Raw genomic sequence first — 27,918 nt, forward strand, 5'->3', positions numbered from 1 at the left:
CTCTAGGCCGGCAGCGGGAGATCCAGGGGCGACGAGGCCCCTATGGTGTTGCAGTAATTTTTTTTAATGTTATAATAGTTGATTCGAAATATTGAGATCGAGATTTATGTTGGTACGAGGATGTCCTTGTGGTTTGATTTTGAGACTGTTTTTTTCATGTTGCACACAGAGCTACGATGTTGCGGTGGAAATTTTACTCTACACCTCTAAATATATGCGTTTATATTGCAAGCGTGTATTTTAATGTTGCAACGAACGATCGGACGTCCAAACGCAAACGCTAGCAAGGCCCTTCTCCGTATCATTGACGGTCAAAGCATCGAAGCGGGCGCCCAGGCACACCTGACACCAGGGAGGAAAGCCGTGCATTTCAGCATTTCTCTGGAGCGCAATGGGCGCACAAACAGCATCTGTCACAATCTACAAATAACACTGTGATGCAACTCAGACGCTTGTAGACACCACTTCCTCATCGTCCTCCTCGTGGCTTTCCCCAGTCTGCGCATCTGATGCATCCTGCAAAGCGGGAAAAAATAAATCACTTCATATCTGCGCCAATTGAACAGGCTGAAGGGAAAAGCCCGGTTAGTCGGTTACTCTGACTAGGTATGCATATATGCAGGAATGCAGGTCGAGCAATTTATTAGATTTGAGTCTATAGTTAAGGAATAATCCATCTTTTACTTGTTGACACAACAGTCATCCATTCTCTTCCATAACCAGATCTGCAGCTATAAACACGTTGCAACTCTAATTTCTGTAGCTGATCTTATTTTTCTACCAAGAATACTAGTGGTGCAATTTAATGATCACCACTGCAGAAATGATTGGTACCAAAAACATTGTTTATGAATTCCTTGTTCTAGAATGCCACACCTAAGTTTCATAACTTGATGGATTACCTGATGATGTCTCGACTGATCCTCCTGGTGGCTTCTCTCTCTAGCTGCAGAAGATCCAGGGGCATGCTACAGAAAAATACATCAGATGAGCCTCTAAACTAATTGAAATTAGATAAAAAATGCAATACTCAATTATCCTTCACATACCTCAGGATCAATACCTAACGGTTGCACGCCACTCAAACTTTGCTCCAAGGATTTAAACTTCTTCTCCCAGGTTTCATTTAACCCCTGCAGGGCCTGATTAATCATCTGCTGCACCTGCTCCTGCGTGAACTTCTGCCTGTACCCTTTTATACCAGAACTATTTGGCATGGACTTTGCTAACTCATCAACCTTGTCCTTGTCAATGATACCAGTGAGCCCATAGTACCTTCCACGGTTCCGACCCCCTACTTCCTGCACCCATGCAAGGTGGGGGTGTATCTTATCACCAGCCTCGTCCATACGTTTCTTGAAGCCCTCCTGAAAAATGAAGTGGATGCAAAACACGGTTCAGCAACCATTTGATAAACCCTCCAAACACTTTGCATGTTGAAATGATGCAAATAACATGAGCGTCAAGCACCTACCACAGTTCGCTTTGCTCTCTCACTGACAAATTCCCCTGTGCCACCATTACGCCTATGGGTCTTGTTGAATACCTCTAGTTCTGACACTGGCACCCCGCCATTTTCTATAACCTATTCAATTCAAACAGAATCAGGAATTGATGCTAAAATGAGTTTACCACGGAGCTTTGTCTTTATGTCTTACCATAATCTGCCTATGCATGGCAATGCTCCGTGAACCTGATGTGTGATGAGCACGGCCTCCAGTGTATCGGTTCTTCCTGTTCTGGGAAGACATCTTTAAGACTTCTTCTTTGGCCCAGTGTTCACATAACCTCTCCCACCAACTTGGATACATCCATGCAGGGGAGAAACGTTTCCACAGTAAGGGGTCATCGTCGTCACTTCTCTCTAATGCCTGCTGGTCCTCTGGTTCTTCTTCTTGATCTTCATCTTCTAACTCTGCATGTCTGTTGGACCTGTGTGCACCTGAAGCTTCATTGGATTTGTCTACTACAGCAATCTTTACTCTAACCTTTCGCTTCTCTTCAGATAGGACGCCAGCAAACTGTCTGGCTGCTCTGCGCTCAAATAGCTTCAGACACTCTGCTTCTCGGCCAGGGGCCCACTTGTAGCGTTGCTAGTACAATTGAAATATGAGCTCAATGGTTAAATATCTTCAATAATACTCATAAAGCAAATGTGTTCGGCTACTTTACTTACAAGAAATTCATTCAAAATAGCATCCCTCGTTTCTGGTGGATACTGTTGCCAGTGGAGAACCACTTCTCCGTTGGGAGGAACTTCTCTTCGCTGACCAGCTGGCAGATAGGTAGACCCAGGGTACTTCTGCTTCAAAAGAATAGTGATGGTAGAGGCCACCTTAGGGCAAGGTGGGTTGACATCCCATTTGCTGCCAAATAAGTCGACTCGTCATGACTCATGAACATAAAGAATATATAAGAAACAACTTTTGTAAACTTATTGACACACATACTCAATAATATTAGGTGTCAAGACAGGCCTGTCAACTTCCCTTCGCGGTTGGATTAGTCTTGTAGGTTGATGTCCACGTCCTCTGCGCTTCCCTGACGATTTCACAACAGATCCTAACATGGAGTGGCCCCTCTGTGCATCCTCCTGAATGAGTGATTCTCAATGAAATAATCATTCAAATGATGCAGGTATATTGAACACGTAGCATTCATGCAGAAACTTAAACCACGTCCTTCAGTTAGAAAAATCACAAAAAATTGGGGGGTAATTTATTTTTACTATAAACACGTATCACGTGTGTATAGTGGAAGGTTGATGTGAGTATTAGGCAAGTTGAATGATACAGACTAACTTGTCACGGCAGAAAGCAGAGCTGAGGTGGGCATTAGGGTGGGTATTTAGCAGTGGCAAACTGACAGTGAGGTGACACGGTGATTGCTGGCAGCCTATCAGAAATGATCATCTGGCAGTGCATGCCTGAGGACAAATTTTGGAGAGAGGTGCATCCTTGCCATGGCCTTCAATAATAGTCATGGTAGGAACACAGATCATGCAACTCTGAGACAGTGGTACGACCTGAAGGTTCTCATACCTGTTGAACATGCATAATATGAAGTTGGTCCTCTGGTGAAAGTGGCTGCTCGTCACCAATTCTATCAAGCAAGTGTTCACCTGGGACCTCCGGAGGGTACAATTGATTGTAGCAGAGTGGGAATTGCCCATCTTGAGATGCATCATGATTTGATTGAGGTGGTCCAGTGGCTGCATCAACTTGGCCTGACTGGCTTGAGCTTGCTCGAGGCATTTGGTGCTGAGGCAATGTTCTGGAACACAGATTGGAGATGATTTTATCAATGTTTAGAGGATCTGAATCACACTGATTCAATGCAGCTGGCTGCTGGACAGGCTCATTGTTGATAGGATTTTCTGGCTGCTTTGACAAACGTGTACTACGCCTAAGATGGACCCCTCCATTTGGATAACTAGTCAAGCCCTTCCGCTTCCCCTTCTGAACACTGGCACTCTTGCCGCTCCTTTTCCTCTTCAGATTCCACACAGTTGCCTCGCTGTGATAGTCACCTTGGGCCTGTTCAACACAATTGGCTTGATTTGGGGCCTCTATTGTTTCGTGCTGGATGGTACTTGGCATATCTCGATGTTCGTTTATCTGTTGTCCATGACCTGTGAAGTCCTCTACAGGTCGCTGTCCTTGTGCACGAACTGGATAATTGGAAGAACAAACTTGTGCCCGAGAGGCAGAGCTTGCATGTATAGGAGGCTCTTGTCGTGCTTTTCCCACACCTGTAGATTCAGGACAAGCTGGCAATTTAGTTTTTGTCACACTAGACTTTGCAACGGTCTTATTGATTGGCTCGATACGTGACTCCTCTCTATGAGCTGAATAGATACTGGGCTCTTTTTGTGCCAACACGGTGTGGGTTGCTCCTGTTTGGGAAGAGCTGAATGTTTCCTCTCTGTGAATTGTACGAGTCAGGTGATTATACTTTTCTACTTGACCCTGCTCCACACAAAAGAATGCAAAAGGAAGTAAGAAAATAAGAAAATACTGCGTACATCTCTGCACAAAAGAGTAAAGAAAAGATCATTCTGATATAAGAGATTCTGCAGAAATATAACTGTTATGGCTGTAGCTGATAGCCTGATATTGACAAATCAGGACATTTGAATGGTATAATAATCGATCTATCAATTTTGTCTTCTGTGTCTGGAAAATTCCCGCACTACCTATTTATGAAACCCTCTTCACCAAATCGCTATTCGAATTTGTAGAACATATCTGTCATCAGCAAAATTTTGACTAGCATACAATAAGGCAGAGTCAGACTCATGATTTCTGAAGTCTGATACAGAGACTTTGAGTGGTCCAAAAGGCAAATACAAACTAAAATGCAACCATCGTAATGCTGATAAACCAGAAATTCTACAGTGTACAGGCACAAAATGCAGGTGAGCCTGTTCTTGCTCGATTCAACAATCAAAACTATAGAAGACCGATGAACTTCAGGATTCTAGTGGCAGGGTAACAGGGGATATATTCATATATTGTTGAGTAAATATAATGCTTCACTGGGACAAATGCAGCAAGTTAAAATGGTTTAAGCGCTAACTAATCCATATAGTGAAAATGAACTTTAAGCATGCGTGTTTCTAGTAACAATTCTAAAACACTAGATACGCACCTCGGGACGCCAGTGTGGGGATGGCCTCGAACTCAAAGTAATGCCGGCTGGGGGCGGCGCCAGGACCGAGACAGTGGGGCGGGGCGGGGAGACGAGGTATGCTCGGAGACGCCCGCCGTCGACAGTGAGCTCGACGCCGCAGAGAGGGCATGCGAAGCGCGCGAGGCCTGCCGGCACGCTCAGCAGCGCGGCGCAGGCGCCGCACGGCAAACTCGCGGGCGCTGGTGCCACGGGCACGGGCACGGGCACGGGCACAGGCACAGCGGCGGCGGCGGCTCCGCGGCCAGGGATGGGAAGCGCCCGGCGCGGGCGCGGCGGGGGCGGCGGCATGAGCTCCGGCGGGAGCGCCTGCTGGGTACCGCAGTCGGGGCAAGCGAACTCGGTGAGCGCCGGCTCCACCTCCAGCGTCTCGCCGCACCCCGCGCACCGCACCTCGACGAACTCCCCCGGCGGCGGCGGCGCCATGACGGCGGGAGAAATGGCTAGGTTTCCGCTTTTCACTCTCGGGCCCTTGGGGAACGGAGCAATTTTGAGTGAGATCAGCGCGCGGCGATAAAAGAGTTGAGTGAGGATGGAGGGGAGACGCCTACAGCCTATCCCCAGAAACCGGGCCGTCAGGAAAAAGGCTCCGCGCGGTTTTCAGTTTTCAGCGAAGTGATCTAAAACTTCGCTGCTGGAAGGAGGGAAAAAAAATTGCGCCGAATCCGTTCTTATTTTTCTTCCTCGTTGTGTTGGAGTGCAATATGTAAGAATCAAACTCGGGAAGTGTTCTTTGAGGTAAACAATACGGAAAAATGAGGTAAACCATAGGAATAGATTGAATTAAAAAGCGAGGAGATATGGTATGAATTGTTTTAATTTACGTGATGCACCGTTGACTGACACTTCGTACCTTTTCTTTTTTTATCTTTCTAATGATCACCTGTAGAGTTAAATGGTAATACTTTTGGTTATACGTTGTTTAATCAAAACATCATAGAGGTGGCATGTGTGATGTACCTTCCTCTTGATTAACGATTTTTATTGAGCACACTTTCTCATTATCAACCTTACTTTTCAGCCTCACCGTACTCATGCTCCTAATGTCCCAGTAGCAAAGAACCGTCATCCATAGATCATGCTACCTGTCATAAAATTCACATCCATTATCTTTATGATTTGTCTGCAAAGTATGTTACTCAAGCCAATTTCGGGAGACTCTCATAAGAGCAACATGAATGATTTAGTAGGTTCTTTACAATAAAAAGCATGAGGACAATATCTTTTCTGTTTTATTCCTTGACATCTGCTATAACCATATATTTCTCCTTAGATAGTTAGTTGCATTTGTTTCTTCATAAAATATACCATATCTTCTCCACGGATTTGCCACATCTTTTTGCCCTATATTTCTCCATTTGCATCATGCCTTTTTTTTTTGCATACCAGTGTTATTAAATTATGATGTTGCCACCTTTATGTCTGATTCTCAAATTTAAAGGGTTGTACAGTATAGGAACAAAACTACAATATTACATATGTCATAGGGTTTTAGTCGGTTTAGCCAATTTATCAGCCTACACAACTAATTATTTAGACTAGACATGCAATTATTTAGGCTAAATGTAGAGTAGACATAGATATTTAGTCTGTAAAAGTTTATAGGACTATGTTGTATTTTTAAATTCTTTCACACTATGGCACTACACTACTATAAGCAACATATATTAAAATTTAATCTTAAATACCAGGTAAAAATATACTACTCAATGGCCAAAGGCTTGTTCCTATGCAATCTGCAGAGTTGCAGACGAAATAGCTTAGCAATAGCTGTCAGGATAATCACCTTTCCGTCGTACTACTAGCAGAGATGACGACACTCCCCGCCCTTAACCCCTTTCCCCGAGGGCCAAATTGAGAAAAGCCCAACGCGAACGGGGGAAAATCCCGAACCTACCATCGCTGCGTCCCCGCTACCATTGCGCCGCCGCCGGGGATCGTGGAGGACTTGAGATGCGGTGCGCGGGCTGTGGGGAGACGCTGGAGGTGGAGTCGGACCTCACCGAATTCGCCTGTCCCAACTGCGGGAACCATCAGGCGCTTCCGCCGGAGCTCATGCCGCGGCACCCCCGCTCCCCGGGCACTGCGCACGGTCAGGGGCGATTCGCCTGCCTGCTCTGCGGCTCTGAGCTTGCTGCCTTCCCAGCTGCTGCCATTTCGGTCGTCGCGCCGCCCGCAGCTGTGCCCATCACTCCCAGGCTCCCAGCAGACTGGCGCAGCCCTCTGAGGTACTATATAATTCACCGTCCTTTTCTCCTGCTGCGGTGCATTTTTACGCCACAGAACGACTCATGGCAGCGACTTAAATGTAATGTTTTGTTCCAGTTTCTGGAGCACGATTTTGTGCGTGAGTTAAATTAGCTCGAAGATTTTACTAATAACACTGATGACACTGGCATTATTCTAAGAGCTGATGCTTGCATCGTGCCTTTACAATATCATTTCTGACTCTTTGTCCTGTAATTCTAGGCAGCGAGGTAAATTATGTCGAGGAAAGCCCTATCCAGTATGAGAAGGATGAAAGTATAGATTATCGCTTTCACACTCAATTCCATGCGGACTATTACTTCACCGTATTTCTCAGCCACTAAGAGCCCATAGTTGAGATGCAGTGGATTGATTGGGATTATATGGCAAGCAAGCATGATCCAGATTTTAACTTGGTGATTCGTGCGTGTGAGGGGAAGGGAATCAAGGATCCCACAGGTTTTCACTATGATTGGAACGAGGAGATTATTCTTCAGTTTTTCACCTCCCTCTACTTCCGCTCCTCTCAAAACTCCATTTATTGGATGATCAAAGGCAAGTGATACTTCACTGATTACGTGAGTTTCTCTCGCTTGCTTGGGTTTGGTAGCGAGGATGCTAAGAAGGCTAAGATCTAAAATGATAGAATCCTTCGGAACAATGAGAGTCAGTTCATGTATTTGGAGGGCCACGACGCTGATGGGTGGACCACTCACTTGAAGCTATTCTATCGTTACATGAACAAAGCTGTCCGTGCTACCTTCACTCTCAAAAAGGGAGATGCCATCTCACTTCTCTCTCACACCTGGAATGTGGTTGCTCATCTTCGTTCCAGTGGCCGTGATTTCAGCGTGTTTGACTTTCTTTGGAATAACTTGATCTTTGTTGGGACTGATCCAGAGCGTTGTTTGCCATATGCTCCTTATGTCATGTTCTTAATTGAGACGACCTCGAAGACCATCTATCCCAAGGACTACACTCATTCCCATCTTCGCATCATGAAGAAACGGGGGACCGGACTACCACCTCCTCCTCGGACCATTCGGACCATTCGCAGTGCTTCTGGTGTTCCCGTCGATGACACACCCGCGGCTGCTGCTGCTTGTGTTGCTCAGGCTGCTGCTACTACGGCGGCGGTTGTGGGACATGACCCGTATCGCCCATCTCATCGGTCTTCTTCCTATGTCGGGCCATCTACCTCCCGAGGCAAGTCTAAGAACAAGGTGCTGCGGGCTTTCACCTCTCTTATCAAGCTTTGTCGCAGCAACGCCATTGAAATCAACAAGTGTCAGAGGGGCATCAAGGAACTTCAAGATCATGCTGGTTTACCTCACTCTCCTATTTGTGACCTTCCCACGTTCAGTGACCCATGGTCTGATTTTGAGGTTGAGGACACTTCTGCTGCTACAGCCACTTCTTCTCATGCTCTTGGTCCTGTCGTGGCGTCGGAGGAATAACTTGATGAGGAGGAGGAGGAGAGGATGACGACTACGTTATGGGCAGCGTTGAGTGATCTCACAGCACGTAGCCACGGAGAAACCGTCGGTGCGATGCGGACGACAGGGGAGAGGAGAAACCAACCCCCACGCGCGATGCACCGGCTGACGGTCCGCGACAAACAAAGAGCACTGCACCGAGTGTGACCGTGGTGCGCGTGTGCTTGACACCCGGCAAAGAGCAGGGAGGAGGAGGCGGATTTCCGACCAGTCGACCTGGGGTTGGGTTTCCCACCCCCGGTTACCGGCCGCCCCCTCCGCGCTTCACGTAAGCAGCGTCTAGATCCCCGCGTGGATCAGCGCACTGCCGGAAAAAAAATTACTTGTTTTCCACCCTCCCCAAGCGCGCGCACCATCACCGTTTCTACAAGGCTATTTCGTTCGGATACCGTGGAGTGGAGTGGAGAGGAGAGGAAAGCAACCGGAGCGGCGGCGGCGCACAGTTGCGTTGGTTCACTTGGAGTCACCAGTGCTGTTCACTCCAGTGCTTCTAATGTTTGAACTAGTGCTGGTGGCTAATATGTTTCTGACGCAGGTTAACTTGCAACAACGGCTACGGTCAAGTGCCCAACAGCTGAAACTCTACTCTCTCTGTTTTAAAATATAGGTCGTTTTATAAAATCTAGATATATAATTTTTACTATGCATCTAGATAAATATTATATCTAGATACATAGAAAAATTATGCATCTAGATTTTCCAAAACAACCTACAATTTAGAATAGAGGAAGTATCTCGGACGATTTCGATATCTCCCGTGTTGTCAGTTAAAGATGCATGCATATCTCGCATCGCAGAACCTGCAGGACACATTTAGATTCCATGGACGGAGAAAATTATCCAGCTGCAGCTGACAACGGCGAGGACGAGAGGAGCAACCGATCCGAGCCAAACGTGAGGCTGCCCTGCTGGGTCTCTCAGATCCCGCGCCGTTCTGGAAGCCTATGCCGCACGCCGACGCCTTGGCCTGGGAGCAAAGTAATGGTATCATGAACTCGGGAGCAGCTTCCTCTCCCCTGATCTGCCCTGGTTCAGAGGTCAGCCGCCGGCCAGCACCTGGCGGCGCATGGAAGCCCCCGGTCCCCGCTTTGCCGCCGGCCACGCGGCCGTCACGCGGGACCTGTCGAGGGAAAGCGCCCGCGCGCACGCCACCTGCGCGTGCGTGCCCGCGCGTTGCCCCCCGCGCCCCCCCGTGCGCAACGTGACGCTACCACCGCCTGTCCCGGCCCCCGGTTTCCTCGCGCCCGCGTCGCCCGCGCCCCGCGCGGTGCCGTTAGCTACGCACGATCCGATAGCCTGGTGTCTGGCGCCCTAGTCCGTCACCGTCAACGTGCCGCGGGTTAGGTTGGTGGTGATACCGAGTAGGCTGGGGGGAACGAAGCGCCGAACGCTCGGCCCCGTGTCGCGTCGGCGCATCCCGCGTCTTCCAAGCATCGCCCTGCCGCGTCGCCTTTCGAAAAAAAACTAAATTTAATTTGCCACGGTAATTCGTGAGCCAAATTTGTACCAGACGCGAGCCAAACCTGGTCCGACCGTGGGTGAGAACTGGCTTTGTCGGAACCTAGCACGATCACTTCACAAAGACTGGGGAAACCGTCGGCGTAATTCGGACAGGAAAAGGAAAGGGAAAAGGGAGCCCGTCGGTCGTCGCTCCGTCGGCGGCTTGAGGTCTGAAACGGACAAACGGTGCGGTCGGCGAACGGTTGGGAGCGAGCCGAGACGGGGGGAGAGAAAAAAATCAAAGAAAAGAATTTATATATCGCCGCGGCCGGGCCCGGCGGGGCCCGCGACGTGCCGGCCGCAGATCCGCGATAAACAAAGGGCGCCGTCGGCCACTAGCGTCCCAGCTGTGTGCGCGTGTGGAACGGAGAAACCGTGCGGCGTGGGGCCCCGCCCCGCCCGCCGCCCCCGCGAGCCGCGGTCGCGCCCGTCGCCATCCGTGGCCGCAGGCTGACATGTGGACGCCGCAAGCCCGCGACGGGCGGTGGCGGCAGCCGGGGCGTCCCCGCGGCACGACCCGATCCGGCGTTTCTGCGCGGAGAGCGACGGCGCGACGGAGGGGGACGGACGGTGGGAACGAAAGCCTTGCTGCCGCGGGAGGACGGGCGGGCGGGGCGGGGCGGGGCGGCGGACGTGACACGCACCCGCACAGCGCACGGCTCGCCCACCGCGTCTGTCTGGTACGGTTCGGTGATGCTGGTGCAGCCAGCCTCCTCGACCCGGAAAAGCTGGCGGCGGCGGCCGGAATAGTTTATACGTGCACGCTTGATACCTTGCGCATGTGCGCGTCCCGGGTCTGGAGACGTGATGCGCAGCTTCGTCGGGGCAACCTTGGAGAGAAGCAAAGCCATACAATATCCAGGTGAAACTTTTTCCGACTGACATCTATTTCTGCTGGCAATGACAGACCGTTATCTGTCTGGTAGCAGTAAAAATCTTTTTTTTTACAAAAAAAACTTTGATTAGTACGAGGAAAACTAGTTTGGATTTTTTTTCAGATTATAGGTAGTTTGTTGAAAAATCGAGCCTATCGGTTAGTAGCATGCCTTAGCAATTTCTTAAAAAATAAAGCTACGAAATTAGGGCTAAACGAAAAATTGTAAATCATATGAACCACGTAAGTAAGGCTAATTTGCATCTCAAAAACTTTTTTAAAAAAAGAGCAACTAGGCTAGACTGAGTAAAATTATTATATTCTAGTACTAGGTGTTGACCCGTGCGTATATTCTTAATATATGCTATTGTATATGTAATATAGATTTATCCTACATGATTATATGAATTGAAGTAACTCTGTCTCATAAAAAATTTCTAATCCACTATCTCGTCATACTATAATTTATTCAAGGACTGGCGTTCCAGCATCTGCATCCCGGTAAACTATGCTAAGGCGTGGGAAAACTTCTGCAAGTTATTTAGAAGAAAAAAGGAATAAAGGATGTGCAGGAAGCATTCTGACTGCAAGTTGCAAGCTAATGAACTATCACACCAATGCTCCTAAATGTTTAGAACACAAGCAAATTGCGAGGTACCAATTATATGTCATTGGGGTACAAGTGCTGCAATCACATGACTACAGAAACAATAGCCAAGGCTAGAGAGTGATCACAATACTAATATTCTCAAGAAATAGAAATATTCTAATTGCGTCATATTTTATCTTTTCTCGAATGGAAATGTTCTAGAGAAAAATCTAAAGGTTCATATATGAAATAGATCATAAGATAATTGGACCTGCCATATTTTCGTAACAGATCGAGTAACTAAAAAGGCACCAAAGCTTGAATAAACAGTTTTTGCACAAATATAAATTGTGGATAAACACAATACGCTCCTCAAACTAAGTAGAAACTTCTAGAAAATAGTTTTCATGGATTCTACTATCACCTGAAACTATTTTGAAGGACCATAAGTCAGCTGGCATAGTCATCTCGGTAATCAATTGGCAGAGGAAGGTCCCTTCTCGTGCAATTGCTCTCTCAATGAGGTAATGGACCTGCCGGTGTCACTACGAGCTTCCATGTGCAGTAGAAATTTAAGCACAAGTCCATCTGACTATCTCAGATGTCGGAATTCCAGATTCACAGCAACAATTTCTTACAGGAAAAAGAAGCATGTGACTCTGAAGAAGTTCATCCCTCGTGTGACAAAAATGGAGGCCATAATCAAACAAAATTTAGCAATCCAAATCATGTGGATGCATGTGTCTGGTAAAGCTTAAACCCCAAATGAGATGCCATTCCGAGTAAATTTTTAGCAAGTAAAGGCTATGAGCGTATGGACTCTCGCACAATCCGTAGAGCATCAACTTAAAAGTTCTTCAGATATTTCGGAGGTGACAAGCAACAGATAACAAAATTATAGTCTAGATTCAGGATCTCAGATGATTCACCACCATGCATAAAATGCCTGCTATTGGCATCATGGGTAGCAAATCTTAAAGGTTTAAATATTGAGGCCACCTAAATTATTGTCTAGATTCAGAACATCAACCGAGCAGAACACAAATTATCTGCCAATGGCACCATGGATATTGTTCTACCTCGGAAGAAACCTCAAATGCAGCCAAAGTTAAAATAGTAGTTTCAGATAGCCAGCTAAATAACATTAACACAACGCCCTCGACTGTTTGATGGATAATCATCCCAGTAGTACAACTCAAGAGTCATTTGATAGCCCATGATGTCTATATCACTGTCAAATGGGTCAGGCAGAGCATTCACATCCTCTATACTGAACCCCTTGCCATGGATGACTTTCAGACCCACGAACACGACTTTGGCTTCCACGGAGGCCCTGTGACATTCACTAAGCAGATTTTGCTGTTCTGTAATCCATGCAGGTTTGTTGGACATGGCAGATTGAATCTTCATGGTCTGCAGCACCTGGGCATTTGCAAGGAGGAAACACACAAACTCAAGCAAGTTTTGGTTCTCAACTTTGCTTCCTCGTTTCTCGACTTTGATTTCTAGTCTCACGCTCTGGAGATGGTTCACAATACATCCAATGGGATCAAGCTTCTGCTAATTGTTCGGGCCAATTGTGTGAACTTCCCCTTCCCTGCGCTTGTTGCCCTTTTGCACAAATATGAGGTATAAGAGGAAATCCTTTGCAGGGTTCAGCTAATGGGATAGTATACACAAGAACAGAGAAACAGAGCAACCTCAAGCTGCAATTACCAGGATATGCAATGTCTCCAGGAAGGGAAAGCACTTGAGCAAGTTCATCACTGACTCCATGTTCTTCTTGCTCGAGAACGTCACACTGATAGCCAGAATCTTCACGCTATTGAAAAGAGCACGCAATCCGTTGCTAACCTTCTACAATGTACAAGCATGATGCCTCTTGGGCTCAGATATCTCAGACGAAGAAGAACAAGACATGAATTCAAACATTGTAACCAGTTAACTACCTTCTGAGCAGCAGGCTTGTCGATGCCGTGGAAGAAATCCCGGAAACCCAGCACGAGCGGTAGCCTAAAGCAGTAAGCTTTGGCGGGGACGCGGGCGCGGAGGGTGGTGCGGGCGAGGCGGAAGCGCTCGACGAGGCCCGGGTGGGAGGCGAGCGCGAGGGTGACGGCGTCCGCACGCAGCGCCCAGGGTACCCCCATCGGCGCCTCGGCACGGGCGATGGAGGGGCCGGTCGCGGCGGGGAGCTCGAGGTCTTCGAGGCGGAGCGGGGGCTCTGCCGCCCGTGGCTCTGCCGGCGTCAGCCCCGGCGGGCGTCACGGGCAGCCGGCCTCGGTGCGACGGCGGCCCCGGTAGAGCCACGGGCTGGCAACGTGGACACTACACGCTTTTCAGTAGTAGATATAGAGATAAGCCTTGAGACGAGATAGGGCTAAATGTAAAGTTAGTGCAAGATAAATTTGAAGATAATTTATTGCGAACAAAGTTTGTTAAATTGTTCTAAAATTATGTGTCATCGTTTTTTCAAGAAAAAAATATACATGATACTGTGTTGAAGACGACACCAGGACAGTTCTTCTTCTTTTCTTTTTCTTTTTTTTTGCGTTTTCTCCCTGACAAGCAGGGACTTGGAGCTATCTACATCATCGGACAAAAACTAATAAAAACGAACGCTCTGCTAAACCGCGCAGAGAACTGGAGGCGATAGCCGCGCCAGAGCCAGACACGCTCTCGCCGGCGGCAACGGCAAAGCACAGGGGAGGGGGCAAACAAAAACGAGCGGTGGCTTTCGTGCCATCTTCCACCGCCCAAATCCGGCGCTGGCGACTGGCGGGGCCCTTCCGCGGCTGCACGTAAGCAAATCCAAATCCCCGCGCGGATCCGATCCGGCGCCCTGCCTGCCGTCTGCGCGCTGCCGCCGCCGTGGCAGGCAAGGAAGACGCGGGGCAGGTGCGGCCGCCCCGCGCCGTCGCCCTCACCCCGTGGCCCCCGCCTGCCTGCCGCGAGCCCTCCGCGCTCGCCTCCCCCTGCTAATCCATCGCGTCACGCTCACACGTCGCGCGGCACCGCACCGCGGGCCACGCGGCTGGCGACGCGGCCGGAGCCACCGCCGGGCCCCGGGCCCCGCGGCACCGCCCACTCGTTCGCTCGTTCGTGCGGTGCCGCCGCGGGAGCGTGCGAGAGCGACGCGTCGTGCCGCGCGCGTCTCTGGAAATTGCGACGTCTTTGCACGGCCCCCCATTCGTTCGGTTGGCAGGCGGGGGCGCCGCCGTGGAGACGGAGTGGAGTGCGGCCGAAAGCAACCGGGTGGGCGGCGGCACACGTTGGGCCGGTTCGCCCGTTCAAGCCGTGGTTGTGCTACGCGGAACCGCGCCAGGTTGCGCTTTCAGCTACCGTTCACTCCGCTCGACGCGAAGCTACGGCGATGGGGGGGAAAGTTTCTGTGCCTTTTCCAGCTGGAGCTACCGTTCCTGCGCTCGCTGGATTCATTTAACGGGACCATAGTTACCGACGGTGAATGAAGAGTGACTAGCCCAGCTATCCGAAGCTTCAAGCACACACTGCCTTGCTTAGGCTTGTTGGCTCACTCAATTGACCCGGATCGTTGAAAGATAACAGAACTGCGGCCGTGCGTTGCAAGGGACCACGGAGACTGGTGGAGGGACAAAAAACATGACCGGAAGTACAGTGCCGGCCACACACGGTGACACGGGAACGCGCCAAACAGAGGCACTCTGTCTGACTGACCGAGCAAGCAGCCGCACCGCCAAAAGAGAGGAGACGAGGGAGGAAACGGCGGAGCGGGAGCCCAACGCGGGGCGGCCGCCCGCCCGCCCCCACCTCCGTCGCTCTGGGCGCCCTGCCCCCGCCCCCGCCTGTGGGTCAAACCTCCCCCTCCCGCTGGCTCCTCCTCACCTCCCGCCTCCCCTATTAATACCCCACCCACCTGCCTTTCCTCCCCGCACTCCAGCGCCTCCGCCCAGCGCACCAACACAACAACCTCCACCGCCACCGCCCGAACACTTGGCGCCCACTCGCCCGCCGTCGCCGCTCGCTCTCTCGCTCCTCCGGCCGGTTCCACCATGGCGCCCAAGAACAGCGCTCTCCCGCCCGCCAGCGCGGCCACCGACGGCATGATGGAGCCGAGGTTCCGCGGCGTCCGGAAGCGCCCCTGGGGCCGGTACGCGGCGGAGATCCGGGACCCCGCCAGGAAGGCCCGCGTGTGGCTCGGCACCTTCGACACCGCCGAGGCCGCGGCGCGCGCCTACGACGCCGCCGCGCTCCACTTCCGCGGGCCCAAGGCCAAGACCAACTTCCCCGTCTCGTTCGCCGCGGGCGCGCACCCGCTCCCGCCGCCGCCCAAGATGCTGGCCGTGAGCCCCAGCAGCAGCACCGTGGAGTCCTCCTCCCGGGACTCGCCGGCCGCGTCCCCTGCGCTGCCCGCGCCGTCGCTGGACCTGAGCCTTGGCATGCCGCCCATGGTGGCCGCCCAGCCGTTCCTCTTCCTGGACCCGAGGCTCGCGGTGACCGTGGCCGTGCCGGCGCCCGTGCCCTGCCGGCCCGCCGTGGTCGCCGGCGCCAGCAAGGCGACCTGCCGTGAAGACGAGCAGAGCGACACCGGGTCGTCGTCATCCGTGGTGGACGCCTCCCCGGCGGTCGACGTGGGGTTCGACCTCAACATGCCGCCGCCGGCCGAGGTGGCGTAGGCGTGGACCCGCGCAGCGCCCGATGACGCGACGACTCCTTCCCAGAGCTCGCATAGAAGATTAGAACTTGTACTAGTACGTAAGAGGTTGGTTAATCGATCGTTTAATTGCCGCGATGGGTTACTAGGTGTACATAGAATGTTCTTTTTGCACCGGCAGATAGGTATGACAAGAACTGCTGCCGGTGTTGCGAAAATACAAAATACCAACACAAAGCGTTTTCTCCTTCGTTGTAACATATTAATCGCTGATTAATGAGAAATCTACCGTCTTTTGCTCGCAAATTTGTCTGTGCTATAGTATGTTCCTTTTAGCTACCTGCTGATTTGGCTTCAGAGTTTGCAAGAATTCAGAAGGGAAGGACGTGGTCCCGATGTGTGATGATCAAGTGATCGAGAAAGCAAAATTGAGAAGGCTGTAGCCATGCTAACTTTAAGCTTTAACTGATCAAGCATATGATCATCCAATCAATAATGATTTTGATCTCAGAAGCCTCCGATCTCTTCTTCAGCTTCAAGAACAAACGCACACCTATTGCTAAGTTACAGTGCAAGTATGCAAGGTAGCATGTTGAACCGTTCTCCGTGAATTTCGGTAGCGCCGTAAAGGTTGTGTGTTCGTCCTCCCGCACCATGCGACCGGCTTGCATCGACAGCCAAGCCTGAAGGCGCGGAGCGGAGGACGGCGACGACTCCAGGACGACGCGGAAAGCCACGCAGAAAACCGTGGCCCCCGACCTTGACGAGCCGGCGCGGGGTCGTGCCGCGCGGCGCGGCGGGGCCCCCCCGCGAGACGAACTGGTCCACCCATCCACACTGCCTGCCGCGGGCACGGAGCTAGAGCATCGCCTTGCTCCCCGCCCCACCCACCCACGTACGCCGCGACGCCACGGGCCAATTACGGCCGGTCGCCAGCCCGCGCCGCGGCCCCACGCGCCTTTGACGGCTTCCTTCCTTCCCTGTCGCTCGCGCAGGCGCTTCGCTTGCGACCGCAGCAAGCTCAACCCCGCCCGGCCCCGCCCCTGAGCAACACATGAGGCGGGTGGGGCCGCGTCCTCGTGGAGTCATGTGATGGAGCGCCAGGGCGATCAGCGTCGCGCTCGCGCGGCGGCGGTGGACTGCCCGGCACCTCCAGCCGCCGCGGCGGTAGCTTTGGGAGCTCTCGCAAGCAACCACCTCTGCTTTACGACGCCTTGCGTTTGTTCGGATCTGAGTCCAAGCAGAATTTCATTTTGCTAAACGGAACCCTAAAATCCCAAGCTGCTGAGTTCTGACAAAAAAACCCATTTCTGTGCAAAACTGAACTGAATTCATGATCCGAGCGACCGAGTAATCACGATAAAATTTTGACGGCACAGGTTGGCGGAGGAACGGTGGCCCGGATTTGTCCGAGAATCCAGTGACATGCTGGTGGTTGGCCTCACTCGGTGCAGAGGGCGATGCACATCAAGTCAAGCTGGGAAAAAGATGGGCAGCACGAAGTGTGCTATCACGGATGTTTCTGGCCTGGCCGTTCAGCGGAATATTCCGAGAGACGAAGCCGCACCGTGGTCTATGTTCATACTCCCCGTACTGGAATCGTTAATCACGTAGGAGTACGCGCTCTCAGAGGGAACACAATTACTATCGTGGCGCTCACACAGGTGACAGGTCTCCGGCCTCAAGTCAGGTCAGTCTCCACCGCCAGGCCAGGGAGGGCGGGAGGCGGCGGTGGCGCTGGCGACCTTTCCGTTACGATTCCGGGCCGCCCAGCCACGGGCGAGGCGGCACGTGCCCGCCGCGGAATATGCCGCACCTCGGCGGCGTCGGCGGCTTTGGATCTCAGGCGGGGGCGGAATAAAGAAAGAAGCCGCCTTTGGATGCACGAGGACGAGGCCGCCGCGGCCGGCGTGCGGTGCGGACCCAATCCAATCCAGCCTGCCCGCCCGTGCTCCAGCGGAGACGGCGCCGAACGCGCGGCTTCCACGGGCGGGGTGGCGCTCGGCCGCTCGGGTCGTGTCGGCCACCGGGCCGCCAGCGTCCTCCCGCCGCCTGCGGGACAGCGCACGCAACCTGGCGGTGGCGGGCGCCCGCAGCGGCGGGTCAACAAAGCACGCCGCCTGCAGATCCGCGAGACCGCAGCTGGACTCCGTGGCGCCACCTCCCCCGATCCGATCCTCGGCCGGTGGTGCGGGTGCGGTTGGGCGGGCGGTTAGCCAACCGACCCCTCTCACGTTCGTTCCGGGTCGTGCGTGTGAGCGTGTCCATGCGCGAGGACGACGACACGGCGAGGCGCGGGAGTGGTTGGGCAGGCTCCGCCGCCGCCGCCGGCCGCCCGTCTGCGCAGAGCAGCGAGCGGCTCACGAAAGCTACCGCGGGGCCGAGAGCGCGGCCGCCTGGCGCATGAGGCTGCCGTGTGCCAATCAGCCCGGTGCCGTGGAGGCGCGGGCACGTCGCTTCCGCTCCACGTCTCGGCGCCGCGCGCGAAGCCACGAGCGGCGCAACTACTCCCACCGAGGCAGCGGCCGGTGGTGCCCGCACCGCACGGCCGCTGCCCCCGCCCCTCTCCCCCACTACGCCGTCCCGCTCGTGACACGACCGCGCTAACACCTTCACGCGGGCACGTAAGGAGGGCGGCCGAACCCCAGAGCACAGAGCTGAACCACAAGATGACAAGAACAAGGGACGGCGAGAACCAAACCGAACGCCTACCAGGAAGTTGAAGCCCGGAAGCCTAGAACTTGTCCTCTCTGGCTAAAATCACCATTGCAATTTTGAACTTTTTAAAAAGTTTTGTACGCCAACTAGCAAGAAGATCGACCACCCCCAACATCCATACAGAGCACAAATGAATTCCCCCTAGCATTTCGTGAGGATCTCGGCGCCGGTCCTGGTGATCAGAATCGTGTGCTCAAACTGGGCGGCCACGCTGCCGTCCGTCGTCACGGCGGTCCACCCGTCGTCCCACATGTCGCAGTCGATGCTCCCCATGGATAGGATCGGCTCTGGACATGAAAGTTCGGCAGCAGTCAGGAACACATGCGCGTCACGCCGAGAGCAAAAATTCAAAACTGGCTGGCTTTACTGCGAGTTGGCCAAGAATAAGCTAGGATCCTGCGTACCTATCGTGAATGTCTGCCCTTCGACCATCTGACCCGGCTTGTTGTTACCTGTAGCAAGTCCACAACAGTCAGGTCTAGAAATTGCAAAAATTACCACTAGAAGATCAATGCTACCAAAGATATCATTTATAGCTGCTCTTTCTTTTGTTGCAGATATAGGCATGCCACCTATTATTGGTGCAGAGAAATATTATTTCTAAGACCATGACTCTCATCAAAATCAACCATCATGTTTTGTGGCCTAGCACATCTGTCCTAGTTTCTGTATGATGACTATGATTAATTGAGTTAACTGGATGAAACAGCATAAGAACCTAAACCTAAACATAATGTCTGCAGCCTGGGTTTGTTATTCGAAACAAATCTAAGCTTCAGCAAAATTTGCTCTTCCTCTCAAGAGCAGTTCTTATCTAACAAAAAAGCATTTATTCTCAGAAGAAAAGATGCATGAATGCATCCACAATCACAGAGCAGCTTATATAGGCAAATATTAAAGCTGTTACTTACGCTGGTGATATATAATTGGTTCCGAATGAAACACTCTGCCAACTCCGTGCCCAACAAAACACTCCACAACACCAAGTCCATGCCTCTCAGCATGCTCGCTGAAATGTTCAAGCAAATGAGTGGATTAAAGCCATTATAGTAGTATCTTATACGAAGTAAAATTTGATATAACCACAGTAATCATGTAGAAGAAAAGTAGCTGAAAACTTGCTTTGGAATTCATTTTACATCAATGCTGCTGTGCGCATATGGGAGACATTGAGTGAATGCATGAAACAGGTAGTAGTGTTTGATAGCCAAAAGTGTTCTATTGTTCCCATGCCACTTTTGATTATGCATTGGCAACAAAATTTGGTTTGACAATGTTTTTTTTTTTCCAGAACATTGCTTCTTTCATTGCTAGCCCAAAGATCTAAGAGGTTTCCTTTCTGGCACAACTAACCCAGTGACTATACCAAGAAAAATAGTCAAAAGCTGCTATCCAATGAACTACAGATACGATTATCATTGCTTGCTGGCCATGAAATAAATCAGTGTGAAATAGTATACCTTATTCTTCTGCCAATCTTCTTAAAGCTGGTACCATGTTTGCATGTTGATATGCCCCTGAGCAGGCACTCTTCAGTAACCTGATATACACAAAAATACTCTGGTTACTGAAGCTTACATCGTTAGCAGTCAGCCTTACCCACAAAAATTATGTATATACAAGAAAACAGGTAACACCTTCTCACAATAATTCTTATCTCCTAAACAAGCAAAAATAAAAATAAATTTGCAGAAATATCTCCTTAGGAAATAAACCAGTGGCAAATGTGCAATTTTACCTTTGCATTATGAAGATTTGTCATCAATTTAAGTCCCATAGAAATGTGGGAATGAAATAAAAGGAACAAGTAGAGTCGCAAAGTTTGGAAAGTAGAGCTGCTAGCCATGACTAACAAATAGTAGATTGCATGAGCAAGCACTATAAGTGCTCTAGAGAAAAGGGTAGATACCTTCACAAGTCGTTTACTGGCTTCATCAACTTCTCCACAAAGAAATGTTTTTGAAGTGTCCCCATGATAACCCTGAAATGGTAGGGAACATCAGGGGACGACATCCAAAGGCATGGACACTTGAACACTTCAATAATATGAAGTGACAATAATTAATAATTATATATGACCAAAAGGGTAAATACGTACATTCAAGTAAACAGTGACATCAATGTTAATTATGTCTCCATCCTGTAAAACACTAATGCAAAATAATTAGTTATTCTGGCTGTGGAACTGTGCAGTTGAAAGGCCCAGAAGTGTGATATGGGCAGAAAACATGTCGATGTAAGGCTTTCTGAACCTGTAGTTCGCGTGAATCAGGAATTCCATGGCACATGCATTCGTTCACTGACGTGCATACACTCTTTGGAAACCCACCATATCCAAGTGGGGATGGATAGGCTCCAGCATCAATGATCATCTTGTGCACTGCTTTATCAATTTCGTCTGTTGTTACAGAGGGCTGATAGAAAATGCAATAGATTTCTCACTGAAGATATAATAATAATGATGGGAGTACAAAGAAAGAGAAAAGTGTATCTTATAAACAAAAGCAGCATTTCAATCATGAAAAGATTAAACATAGTAGTGGAAGTGCTGAGAAGCATCTTACTTTCACTAATGTTCCTGCATATTCAAGAACACGAGCAGCAAGCTCGCAAGCAGCTCTCATGTGGACGATGCTCTCTTTGTCGTGCATTTGTATCTCTTTTGCTATCTCTGGTACATCTTTTGTGCCAACATAAGGAGGTCGAGGTATGCTTCCTGGTACAGGAAGTGGTGGGCTAATAGTTCCACGAATCAGGGGTGCTCTTTTCTTTGGCTGTTCAGACTCTCTTGACCTTTGAGTTTCAGTTTCAGTAAGCATCAAAGTTAGGATGCAGGTAGAGTGGCACAGACGCAGAGTGGCACTAACAGTCTAGCACTTATAATATGCCCTACGTGATACAATTGGTTTCGAATTACATAACGGAAGCAACAAGGTGGATTCTATACCTCGTACTTGCTTTCTCCAAACCCCCCAATCTCTTTGCTTGGACAAGGAACACCTTCTTCTGAAGGCATGTTCTCCCTAGAATAGTTGAAAGGAGACACAACGAGATCGGTTGAGTAATAAATAAATGATTAATACATGCGCAAAGAATCATTCTACACCCACGAACTCCAAGCATCAACATCACATCACATCACAAGACAAATCACCCCCCCCCCCCCCCCCCAGACGCTTTGCGGTACAGAGAGAACAGACAGAGCAGATTACCTCGGCCACCGGAGAGCAACGGTGCGGGGCGGTGGAGCTCCATGGACGGGACTTTAATCGCCATTAGAGCGGGCGGCGGTCTCCCACAAATCTGCAATGGGGCGAGCGACGGGGTCGACAAATTGGATTGGTAGTCGCGCGCGGCGAGGGCGATGGAGCCCGACGGACAGAGAAGAAGAGGATAATACGAGAGGAAAATGGATTTTCGCCTCTCCTTTTTCTTTCTTTGCAGCAGATATGATGGGCCGATAGCACTTTCATGGGCCGTGGCTTGCTTGTTTCTGGGCCGGGTCCTGCCGCTGTATGAAACGAATTGTTGGCCGTCCACCCCTAAAAAAAAAGAAACGAATTGTTGGCTGTCAATCGAAATGCGATTCTTCCTGGAGAGAACTAACGGGAGCCAGGAGGTGCAGAAACAAATCATCTTCGAAGCTGAAGCTGAACGTTGCTGGTGGCAAGGACCAAAAACAACAGATAAGATAAGATCTATGTAAGGGAAGGAGAAAGGGAAGTCAGGGATAGTTCATTCTCAAGCAAGCATTTTGCAGAGCATGAAGTGCTGTAGGAGCTTGCTCGCAGATTCCTGGTCATCTTGCTTTGGTTTACTAAATTCCGCTATACTAGCAAATGGGTTGGTATCAGGTAAATGACAAAAGAATTAGGGGAAGAATTGATCCCCATCAATCCATGGAAGACATGAATTTGTTTCATCGGGTTAATAAGCATGCTAAAGGTAATCTGCTCTCCAAGTAAAAAGAAGACGAACCTGCCGTTCTCCGGTCAGTTCTTCTTTGATCTGCGACAGATCCACGCCACGCACAAGACGTTGCGAGGCCTCTCGACGAATGGTGATTGCGAGGCCGCACACGTGATGCCACGAAGCGTTGTCCTGAAGGAGGACAGGGGCAGCGTGCCGTCTCCACCGTCGAAATGATGCTTCCATTGCTAGGAAACCAAATCAGCCGACGGCATCAATTCAAGGGCCAAGCGGAAGGCGGCGGCGGGCGGGCGCGAGACAGCGGCAGCAAGGCTTGCTCATCACAGAGAGAGGTTTAAGCTGCTCAGCGATGCATATCTCTCGACGCGCTGGAGCGCTCGGCTCCGGCGCCGGTTGCGGTGGCGGCATTGGGTGCGGGCGCCCGACCGCCCGTCCATCGTAGCCTCCCACCGGGCGCCGGCGTCCTCGTGGCTCTCGTCTCGGCCTCTCCGGATTCCTCTTTGGGGTCCGGTGAAGATGCGCAACAGCAGAGCCTCCACGCTTGAACAGAGCCGGCGGGAGGAATCCACGGTGGTCGGTCGTCTGCCGCCGGTGAGGGGAAAATCCTTTTTCATAGAAACCCCCTCTATATTTTCACAAACCTCCCTATTATGGATCGCGATCCAAATATTTACATATAGATCCCTATTTCGACCGAAATATTTACATAAATCACCCTAAATCGCGATCCGGATATTTTTATGTAACCCCTATATCTGGTCAATCATTTTTCAAAAGTTCGAGAAAGATCATTATTTGCAATAAGACCTTTGTTCTCATACACCGGCTTCCCCTCCGCGAACGACGACGCGGCCGCCGCCGCCACCGCATCCGACATGGATTTGCCGAGGATCCTCGTGCTGCTCCAAATAACAACTAACCTCCGCGCATCATCCCATTTCCGCAAACTCGGATGGCACTGAAATCAAGAACTCCCTAAGACCGAAATCGCAACTGAAAATCTGGAAGGATCGCCGGGCGAGGGGTACGGTGGGGAAACACCCAGTCGCGAGTCTAGAGAGATGGATTCCACCGCCGCGTTTTCTGCTCAGCCAGCCGCCGCTCGCACGACGTTCGTACTGCGCATCAAGCCCCTGCCGGCGTGGACGCCGCCGAGGAGCACGGTTTCGTCCACTGGCTACGCATGCCATTGCCCATGCCGAGGCGCTGCTAACCCCAACCATTGTTGGCGCTCAAGCAAGACGAGCTCGTCCGAGATTTCGTGGATCAACTAGCAACAATGCTGAATCACTGCTCACTGTACATATGCCTATGCAGTCAATTCATTTCTGGGCACAGCTGATTCTACATATACGTTGCCAGGACAGCATCCAGGCGCTCACTCGCTCTTGGCGACAGGAACATGAGGCAGATCGGTGGGCGCGCCCTGGACAGCATGAGCATGGACCGGAGCACGGAGCCGAGAGCGTCCCCGCAGATCAGACCGGCGGCGACCGCCGGCGACCGTAGCCGCGCGCCGTCGCCGTCGAGCCTCCTCCACAGGTACATCCCGATGCTCCCGATGGAAATGCCGATGGGTACCTTGGGCGGCATGAAGAAGGCGATGGCGACGGCGATGGTGCACGGGAGGTACCGCCCGACGCGCCACCCCCTCCGCGCGGACACCTCGCGGAGCACGCTGTTGGCCAGCGCCACGGCGAAGAAGACCATGCTGAGCAGCAGGCTGTGCCTGGGGAACGCCTGCTGGGAGACGCCGAGAATGGCCATGCCACGGTACACCTTGGCGTAGGGGGCGACGGGGACGCCGTCGCCGCCGTTGTACGCCCCGTACAGCATCCAGAAGATGAGCGGGTTGATCACGCAGCCAAGCGCCGTCCCGGCGACATGGCTGATGAGCATGGCGTGCGGCGAGGTGAGGGTGAGGTAGCCCGTCCTGAAGACCTGCATGAGGTCGGCGGCGGTGATGACGGCGGACAGCATGATGACGCCGACGGCGAGCCCGGCGACCACGCCGCCGTTCTGGAGCCCCACCCACGAGCCGAAGGCGAGCACGGCGATCTTGCCGTACGTGGGCCCGAGGTTCGCGGACGTCATGCCGATGCCGTACGTGTTGCAGAAGGCGAACAGGGGCACGGTGAGGTAGGCGACGGCGACGTGGTGGGACCTCAGCTGCGGGTAGAGGCGCGGTATGGCGACGATGGAGACGGCTGACAGAGCGATGTTGCCGACGACGGCGGCCGGGTCGTACACCCGGTCGCGGAGGAACACCTGCGCCCGCCGCCGGTCGTCGAAGCTCCGCGCCGGCGGCCGGTCGTCGGCGCCGAGGCACATGGACGGCAGCGTGGTGAGCCGGGAGAGCCGCCGCCTGCGCATCTCGCGGAGCGTCCGGAGCAGGATGCAGAGCATGTGGAAGAGGCCGTCGGCGAGGACCATGGATATCTCGATGAACCATCGGTATGCGTTGATGCCGCCGATGCCACGAGGGTACCAGGAGCCCTCCTTGGTCATGATGTACGGCAGCATGATCCCCCAGGACACCACGGATCCCACGAGCATCGAGATGGTGACCTTGTACGGGCTTAAGAACCCGATGCCGATGTCGGTCATCGAGAAGTCGAAGAAGAACCTGAAACATTGCATGTTTTGGGTCGAGCTTAGTACTTCATGATGTTCTTGTTCGATTCAGATTTTTTTTCTGGCTTAGTACGTACCCAAACCGAGCTGCGGTGAGGCCGAAAATCGGGAACGACCGGAAGCCGCAGTGCATGCCGCCTTCGTAGAACCACTGCCAGAGCGACGACATGATTGCTCCACCCAAGGTTTTGAACATGACTGACACTTGCATGCTGTGGCGTGAAAAAAGGGGGAAAAATTTGTAAGACATGTTGTTTTCTAATTCATGAACAAATAAAGACGAATCCTTAATTTGGTGGATCGACATCGACTGTTGTTACCTTGCTTGTTTGGCGCCGTGCGGCGTGTGGATGCTGTTGATGAAGTGCGCCGTGGCCATGCCGGTGGGGAACGGGAGGTTGTGCCGGATGACGAGGCTGTTCCTGAAGGGCATGACGGCGAAGACGCCGACGAAGCTGGTGAGGAAGAGGAACGCCATGAGGCGGCCGATCTGGGGCTCCGCGACGTTGCCGCCGCTGTTCTCGGGGCCGCCGTCCACGGCCGAGGTCCTGCTTATCGCCAGGATGTAGGAGCCGAAGCCGCCGGTGTAGGCGATGTTGGCGCAGGAGACGACGAAGGTCTGGATCACGGCGTTCTCCTGGCGCGTGAAGGGGAGCTGCGCCACCCCGCAGCCGTCGAGCAGGCGCACCCACCACCGGGAGAGGAAGAAGCTCATGAGCCCCGCGGGGATGGCGAGGAAGGGCAGGTACACCGCGGTGAGGCTCAGCTTCATGGCCACGGCGCTGAGCACCACGCCCAGGACGACGCCCACGGCCACCGACCGCGCCGTGATCATCTCCGGCAGCGTCGGCACCGGCTCCCCCTCGAACACCTGCTCCGTCGACGGACCAGCGACGGCGTCGTCCGCCTCCTCCTCGTCCCACGCCTGCCGCTGCCGCTCGTCGGCCGGAGGCGCCGCCATCCCTGCGCGCGGCGAACGCTAGCTCAGCGCCTGGTTAGCGCTCGCTAACGTTGCCGCGCGCGCGCCTCCTCTTCAGCCCAGCCGATCGGTTTTGCCTGCGGAAATGCGAGCTCGGGAGGGCCTTTTATGGGGGTGGTGAAGGAGGGAGATCGTTGGAGTCGTTGGGTTGGTTTGCGATTTTGGGCGCGTGACAGTTAATTTGGTTGTTAAGTGAAGTGTGGATAATGCTAAAGATAGCTATTTTCATGTGTTGTTGGGGCGGCAGTGTGGGTTGTTTTACCGTTGCATGCAATGCTGGAGCAAGCTACGAAAATGGCTATCTTTGTTCGTTGAGTTGGTTTGCAGTTCAGTGATTGTTTTATTTTTTTGACGCGCAATGCAGTGATTTTCTCACCTATGAATACTGAATATTCACCGGTTTGGTATTAGCCAACGACCTGCGAACTGTCAGTTTACTTGATAATTCATCCCAGTAGTCCTCATTCCTAAAAAAACCACCACTACTGACGAAAAAATTGCTCCAGCAGTCTTCCAATAGTCCTCTATTTTCCCAATATTTATGATTTATCCCAATATCTGGTCAACCTCTCCTCAAATGGAGGGAGCCCTGCAGCCTCGCGAAAACGACAGTTGGTATTCCCGCTATTTTTTACCCTTTCAATCCGCTAGTCCCAAGCCCAGCCTCCTCGGCGGCTTATGCTCCGGCCGCCACCCCTAGAGCTGGTGGATCACGGAGGGGCTTCCGACGGCGCCCGTGGCCACGGCAGCACCCGAGTCCACGGCCCCCGCAGCGGAGGCCTTCGCGGCGGCGCAGTGGCCAAGGCAGCGTCCGAGCCCATGGCCGCTGCAGCTTGCACGGCCCTCTCCTCTGCTATTTCATCTACGCGAAGCAAACGTCAGGCAGCAGCTCCTCCTCGAGGCCATCTTCTCTCCCTCTGTTCTATCCCATCGCAAGCAGCAGCTCACGCATTCTTTAATTTCCTCGCTCTGTCTTCTTCGTGAGGCAAGCAAGCAGCTTGAGCTCTGATCGTCTGCTCTTTCCACCGAACAAGCAAGAAACAGCCCACTCCCTCCCCGCCCCCGATGCAGCTCAATCCAGGAGCAAGAAATCACCTCTGCCAACGCCGTTGCCCAGATCGAGGAGCTCGGCCTCCGCGGTCGCTGGGTGCGGGGGCGCCGCCGCAACGGGGAGCCCCCGACACCGTCGCTCGGAAGTCGATCTGAACGGGAGAGAGGAAGAACGAAGAGGAGAGTAAAGTGGACCCCACCTGTCAGGCATATTGGGACGGTTTATTGGAGGACTGCTGCAGCGTCTCTTCCAATAGTCAAAAATTCGATATTAGGACATTCCCATTAATACCTTATTGGAAGAAGATTATTAGGAGATGCTCTAAGTACATTTATATTTATAAAAAGTATTAATGCGACCAAAGGATCGTTCATGAGTTCAGATGATCTGTCGTAGACAACTCTATATGGATGAAATCATACCTGATGAGATATAAAAACAAATTTTAATCGTTAATAGGGAGAATAAGAGAAAGCCGTGTTCACAAATTCTTTTTATTTTGAAACACAGCACATTTTCCCCACCCGCCGAGAAACAAACGAAGCATCAACGAGCATGGCGCAGCTACACACACGTAGTCC

The 27,918-nt window shown here is 52.1% G+C and overlaps 6 protein-coding genes and 1 pseudogene across 7 annotated transcripts; 3 read left to right on the top strand and 4 right to left on the bottom strand.

Annotated features, from left to right (window-relative positions):
- Positions 1-179: 179 nt before the first annotated feature.
- On the bottom strand, positions 180-5,422 carry LOC112901345. Its single transcript, XM_025970242.1, has 9 exons — positions 4,651-5,422; positions 3,042-3,968; positions 2,451-2,593; positions 2,177-2,366; positions 1,659-2,093; positions 1,475-1,585; positions 1,050-1,367; positions 903-968; positions 180-516 (listed from the first exon to the last, which is right to left on the bottom strand). The coding sequence occupies exons 1-9, from the start codon at positions 5,113-5,115 to the stop codon at positions 445-447; spliced, it is 2,727 nt and encodes a 908-aa protein (XP_025826027.1). The 5' UTR covers positions 5,116-5,422; the 3' UTR covers positions 180-444.
- A 964-nt stretch (positions 5,423-6,386) lies between these two features.
- On the top strand, positions 6,387-7,201 carry LOC112901347. Its single transcript, XM_025970244.1, has 2 exons — positions 6,387-6,917; positions 7,159-7,201. Exons 1-2 carry the CDS (start codon positions 6,643-6,645, stop codon positions 7,199-7,201), a joined length of 318 nt encoding a protein of 105 aa, XP_025826029.1. The 5' UTR covers positions 6,387-6,642.
- Positions 7,202-7,575: 374 nt separating this feature from the next.
- LOC112901346 lies at positions 7,576-8,430 on the top strand. Its single transcript, XM_025970243.1, has 2 exons — positions 7,576-8,259; positions 8,347-8,430. The coding sequence occupies exons 1-2, from the start codon at positions 7,611-7,613 to the stop codon at positions 8,391-8,393; spliced, it is 696 nt and encodes a 231-aa protein (XP_025826028.1). The 5' UTR covers positions 7,576-7,610; the 3' UTR covers positions 8,394-8,430.
- Positions 8,431-12,282: 3,852 nt separating this feature from the next.
- On the bottom strand, positions 12,283-13,757 carry LOC112899296 (annotated as a pseudogene).
- A 1,518-nt stretch (positions 13,758-15,275) lies between these two features.
- On the top strand, positions 15,276-16,331 carry LOC112899297 (ethylene-responsive transcription factor 4-like). The gene has a single exon (XM_025967714.1). It carries the CDS (start codon positions 15,424-15,426, stop codon positions 16,045-16,047), a length of 624 nt encoding a protein of 207 aa, XP_025823499.1. The 5' UTR covers positions 15,276-15,423; the 3' UTR covers positions 16,048-16,331.
- Positions 16,332-18,766: 2,435 nt separating this feature from the next.
- LOC112899295 (methionine aminopeptidase 1B, chloroplastic-like) lies at positions 18,767-22,147 on the bottom strand. 2 transcript variants are annotated; one of them, XM_025967712.1, is made up of 10 exons: positions 21,956-22,147; positions 21,691-21,766; positions 21,308-21,536; positions 20,996-21,157; positions 20,842-20,883; positions 20,653-20,724; positions 20,204-20,283; positions 19,655-19,752; positions 19,148-19,195; positions 18,767-19,030 (listed from the first exon to the last, which is right to left on the bottom strand). In XM_025967712.1, exons 1-10 carry the CDS (start codon positions 22,017-22,019, stop codon positions 18,885-18,887), a joined length of 1,017 nt encoding a protein of 338 aa, XP_025823497.1. In that variant the 5' UTR covers positions 22,020-22,147; the 3' UTR covers positions 18,767-18,884. The 2 variants fall into 2 exon arrangements, with proteins under 2 accessions (XP_025823497.1, XP_025823498.1); XM_025967713.1 differs by lacking the exons at positions 20,842-20,883; positions 20,996-21,157.
- A 1,870-nt stretch (positions 22,148-24,017) lies between these two features.
- Positions 24,018-26,268, bottom strand: LOC112900848 (probable metal-nicotianamine transporter YSL17). Its single transcript, XM_025969639.1, has 3 exons — positions 25,628-26,268; positions 25,385-25,519; positions 24,018-25,299 (listed from the first exon to the last, which is right to left on the bottom strand). Exons 1-3 carry the CDS (start codon positions 26,266-26,268, stop codon positions 24,018-24,020), a joined length of 2,058 nt encoding a protein of 685 aa, XP_025825424.1.
- Positions 26,269-27,918: the final 1,650 nt, after the last annotated feature.

The sequence above is a fragment of the Panicum hallii genome, chromosome 7 (assembly GCF_002211085.1).
Source record: "Panicum hallii strain FIL2 chromosome 7, PHallii_v3.1, whole genome shotgun sequence".
Taxonomy (NCBI): domain Eukaryota; kingdom Viridiplantae; phylum Streptophyta; class Magnoliopsida; order Poales; family Poaceae; genus Panicum; species Panicum hallii.

Excerpts from the sequence above, each read along its gene's own strand:
- LOC112901346 (XM_025970243.1), top strand. The coding sequence starts at position 7,611 with ATGTATTTGGAGGGCCACGACGCTGATGGGTGGACCACTCACTTGAAG. Across the intron at positions 8,260-8,346 it reads GGAACTTCAAGATCATGCTG|CCACTTCTTCTCATGCTCTT; the intron begins GTTTACCTCACT and ends CTGCTGCTACAG.
- LOC112900848 (XM_025969639.1), bottom strand. The coding sequence starts at position 26,268 with ATGGCGGCGCCTCCGGCCGACGAGCGGCAGCGGCAGGCGTGGGACGAG. Across the intron at positions 25,520-25,627 it reads CACGGCGCCAAACAAGCAAG|CATGCAAGTGTCAGTCATGT; the intron begins GTAACAACAGTC and ends TTCACGCCACAG. Across the intron at positions 25,300-25,384 it reads CTCACCGCAGCTCGGTTTGG|GTTCTTCTTCGACTTCTCGA; the intron begins GTACGTACTAAG and ends GCAATGTTTCAG.
- LOC112901347 (XM_025970244.1), top strand. The coding sequence starts at position 6,643 with ATGCGGTGCGCGGGCTGTGGGGAGACGCTGGAGGTGGAGTCGGACCTC. Across the intron at positions 6,918-7,158 it reads GACTGGCGCAGCCCTCTGAG|GCAGCGAGGTAAATTATGTC; the intron begins GTACTATATAAT and ends CTGTAATTCTAG.
- LOC112901345 (XM_025970242.1), bottom strand. The coding sequence starts at position 5,115 with ATGGCGCCGCCGCCGCCGGGGGAGTTCGTCGAGGTGCGGTGCGCGGGG. Across the intron at positions 2,594-3,041 it reads ATATTATGCATGTTCAACAG|GAGGATGCACAGAGGGGCCA; the intron begins GTATGAGAACCT and ends TCACTCATTCAG. Across the intron at positions 2,367-2,450 it reads TTGACACCTAATATTATTGA|CAAATGGGATGTCAACCCAC; the intron begins GTATGTGTGTCA and ends CTTATTTGGCAG.
- LOC112899295 (XM_025967712.1), bottom strand. The coding sequence starts at position 22,019 with ATGGCGATTAAAGTCCCGTCCATGGAGCTCCACCGCCCCGCACCGTTG. Across the intron at positions 21,767-21,955 it reads GTTGCTCTCCGGTGGCCGAG|GGAGAACATGCCTTCAGAAG; the intron begins GTAATCTGCTCT and ends CAACTATTCTAG. Across the intron at positions 19,196-19,654 it reads ACCAATTATATATCACCAGC|GTAACAACAAGCCGGGTCAG; the intron begins GTAAGTAACAGC and ends GACTTGCTACAG.
- LOC112899297 (XM_025967714.1), top strand. The coding sequence starts at position 15,424 with ATGGCGCCCAAGAACAGCGCTCTCCCGCCCGCCAGCGCGGCCACCGAC.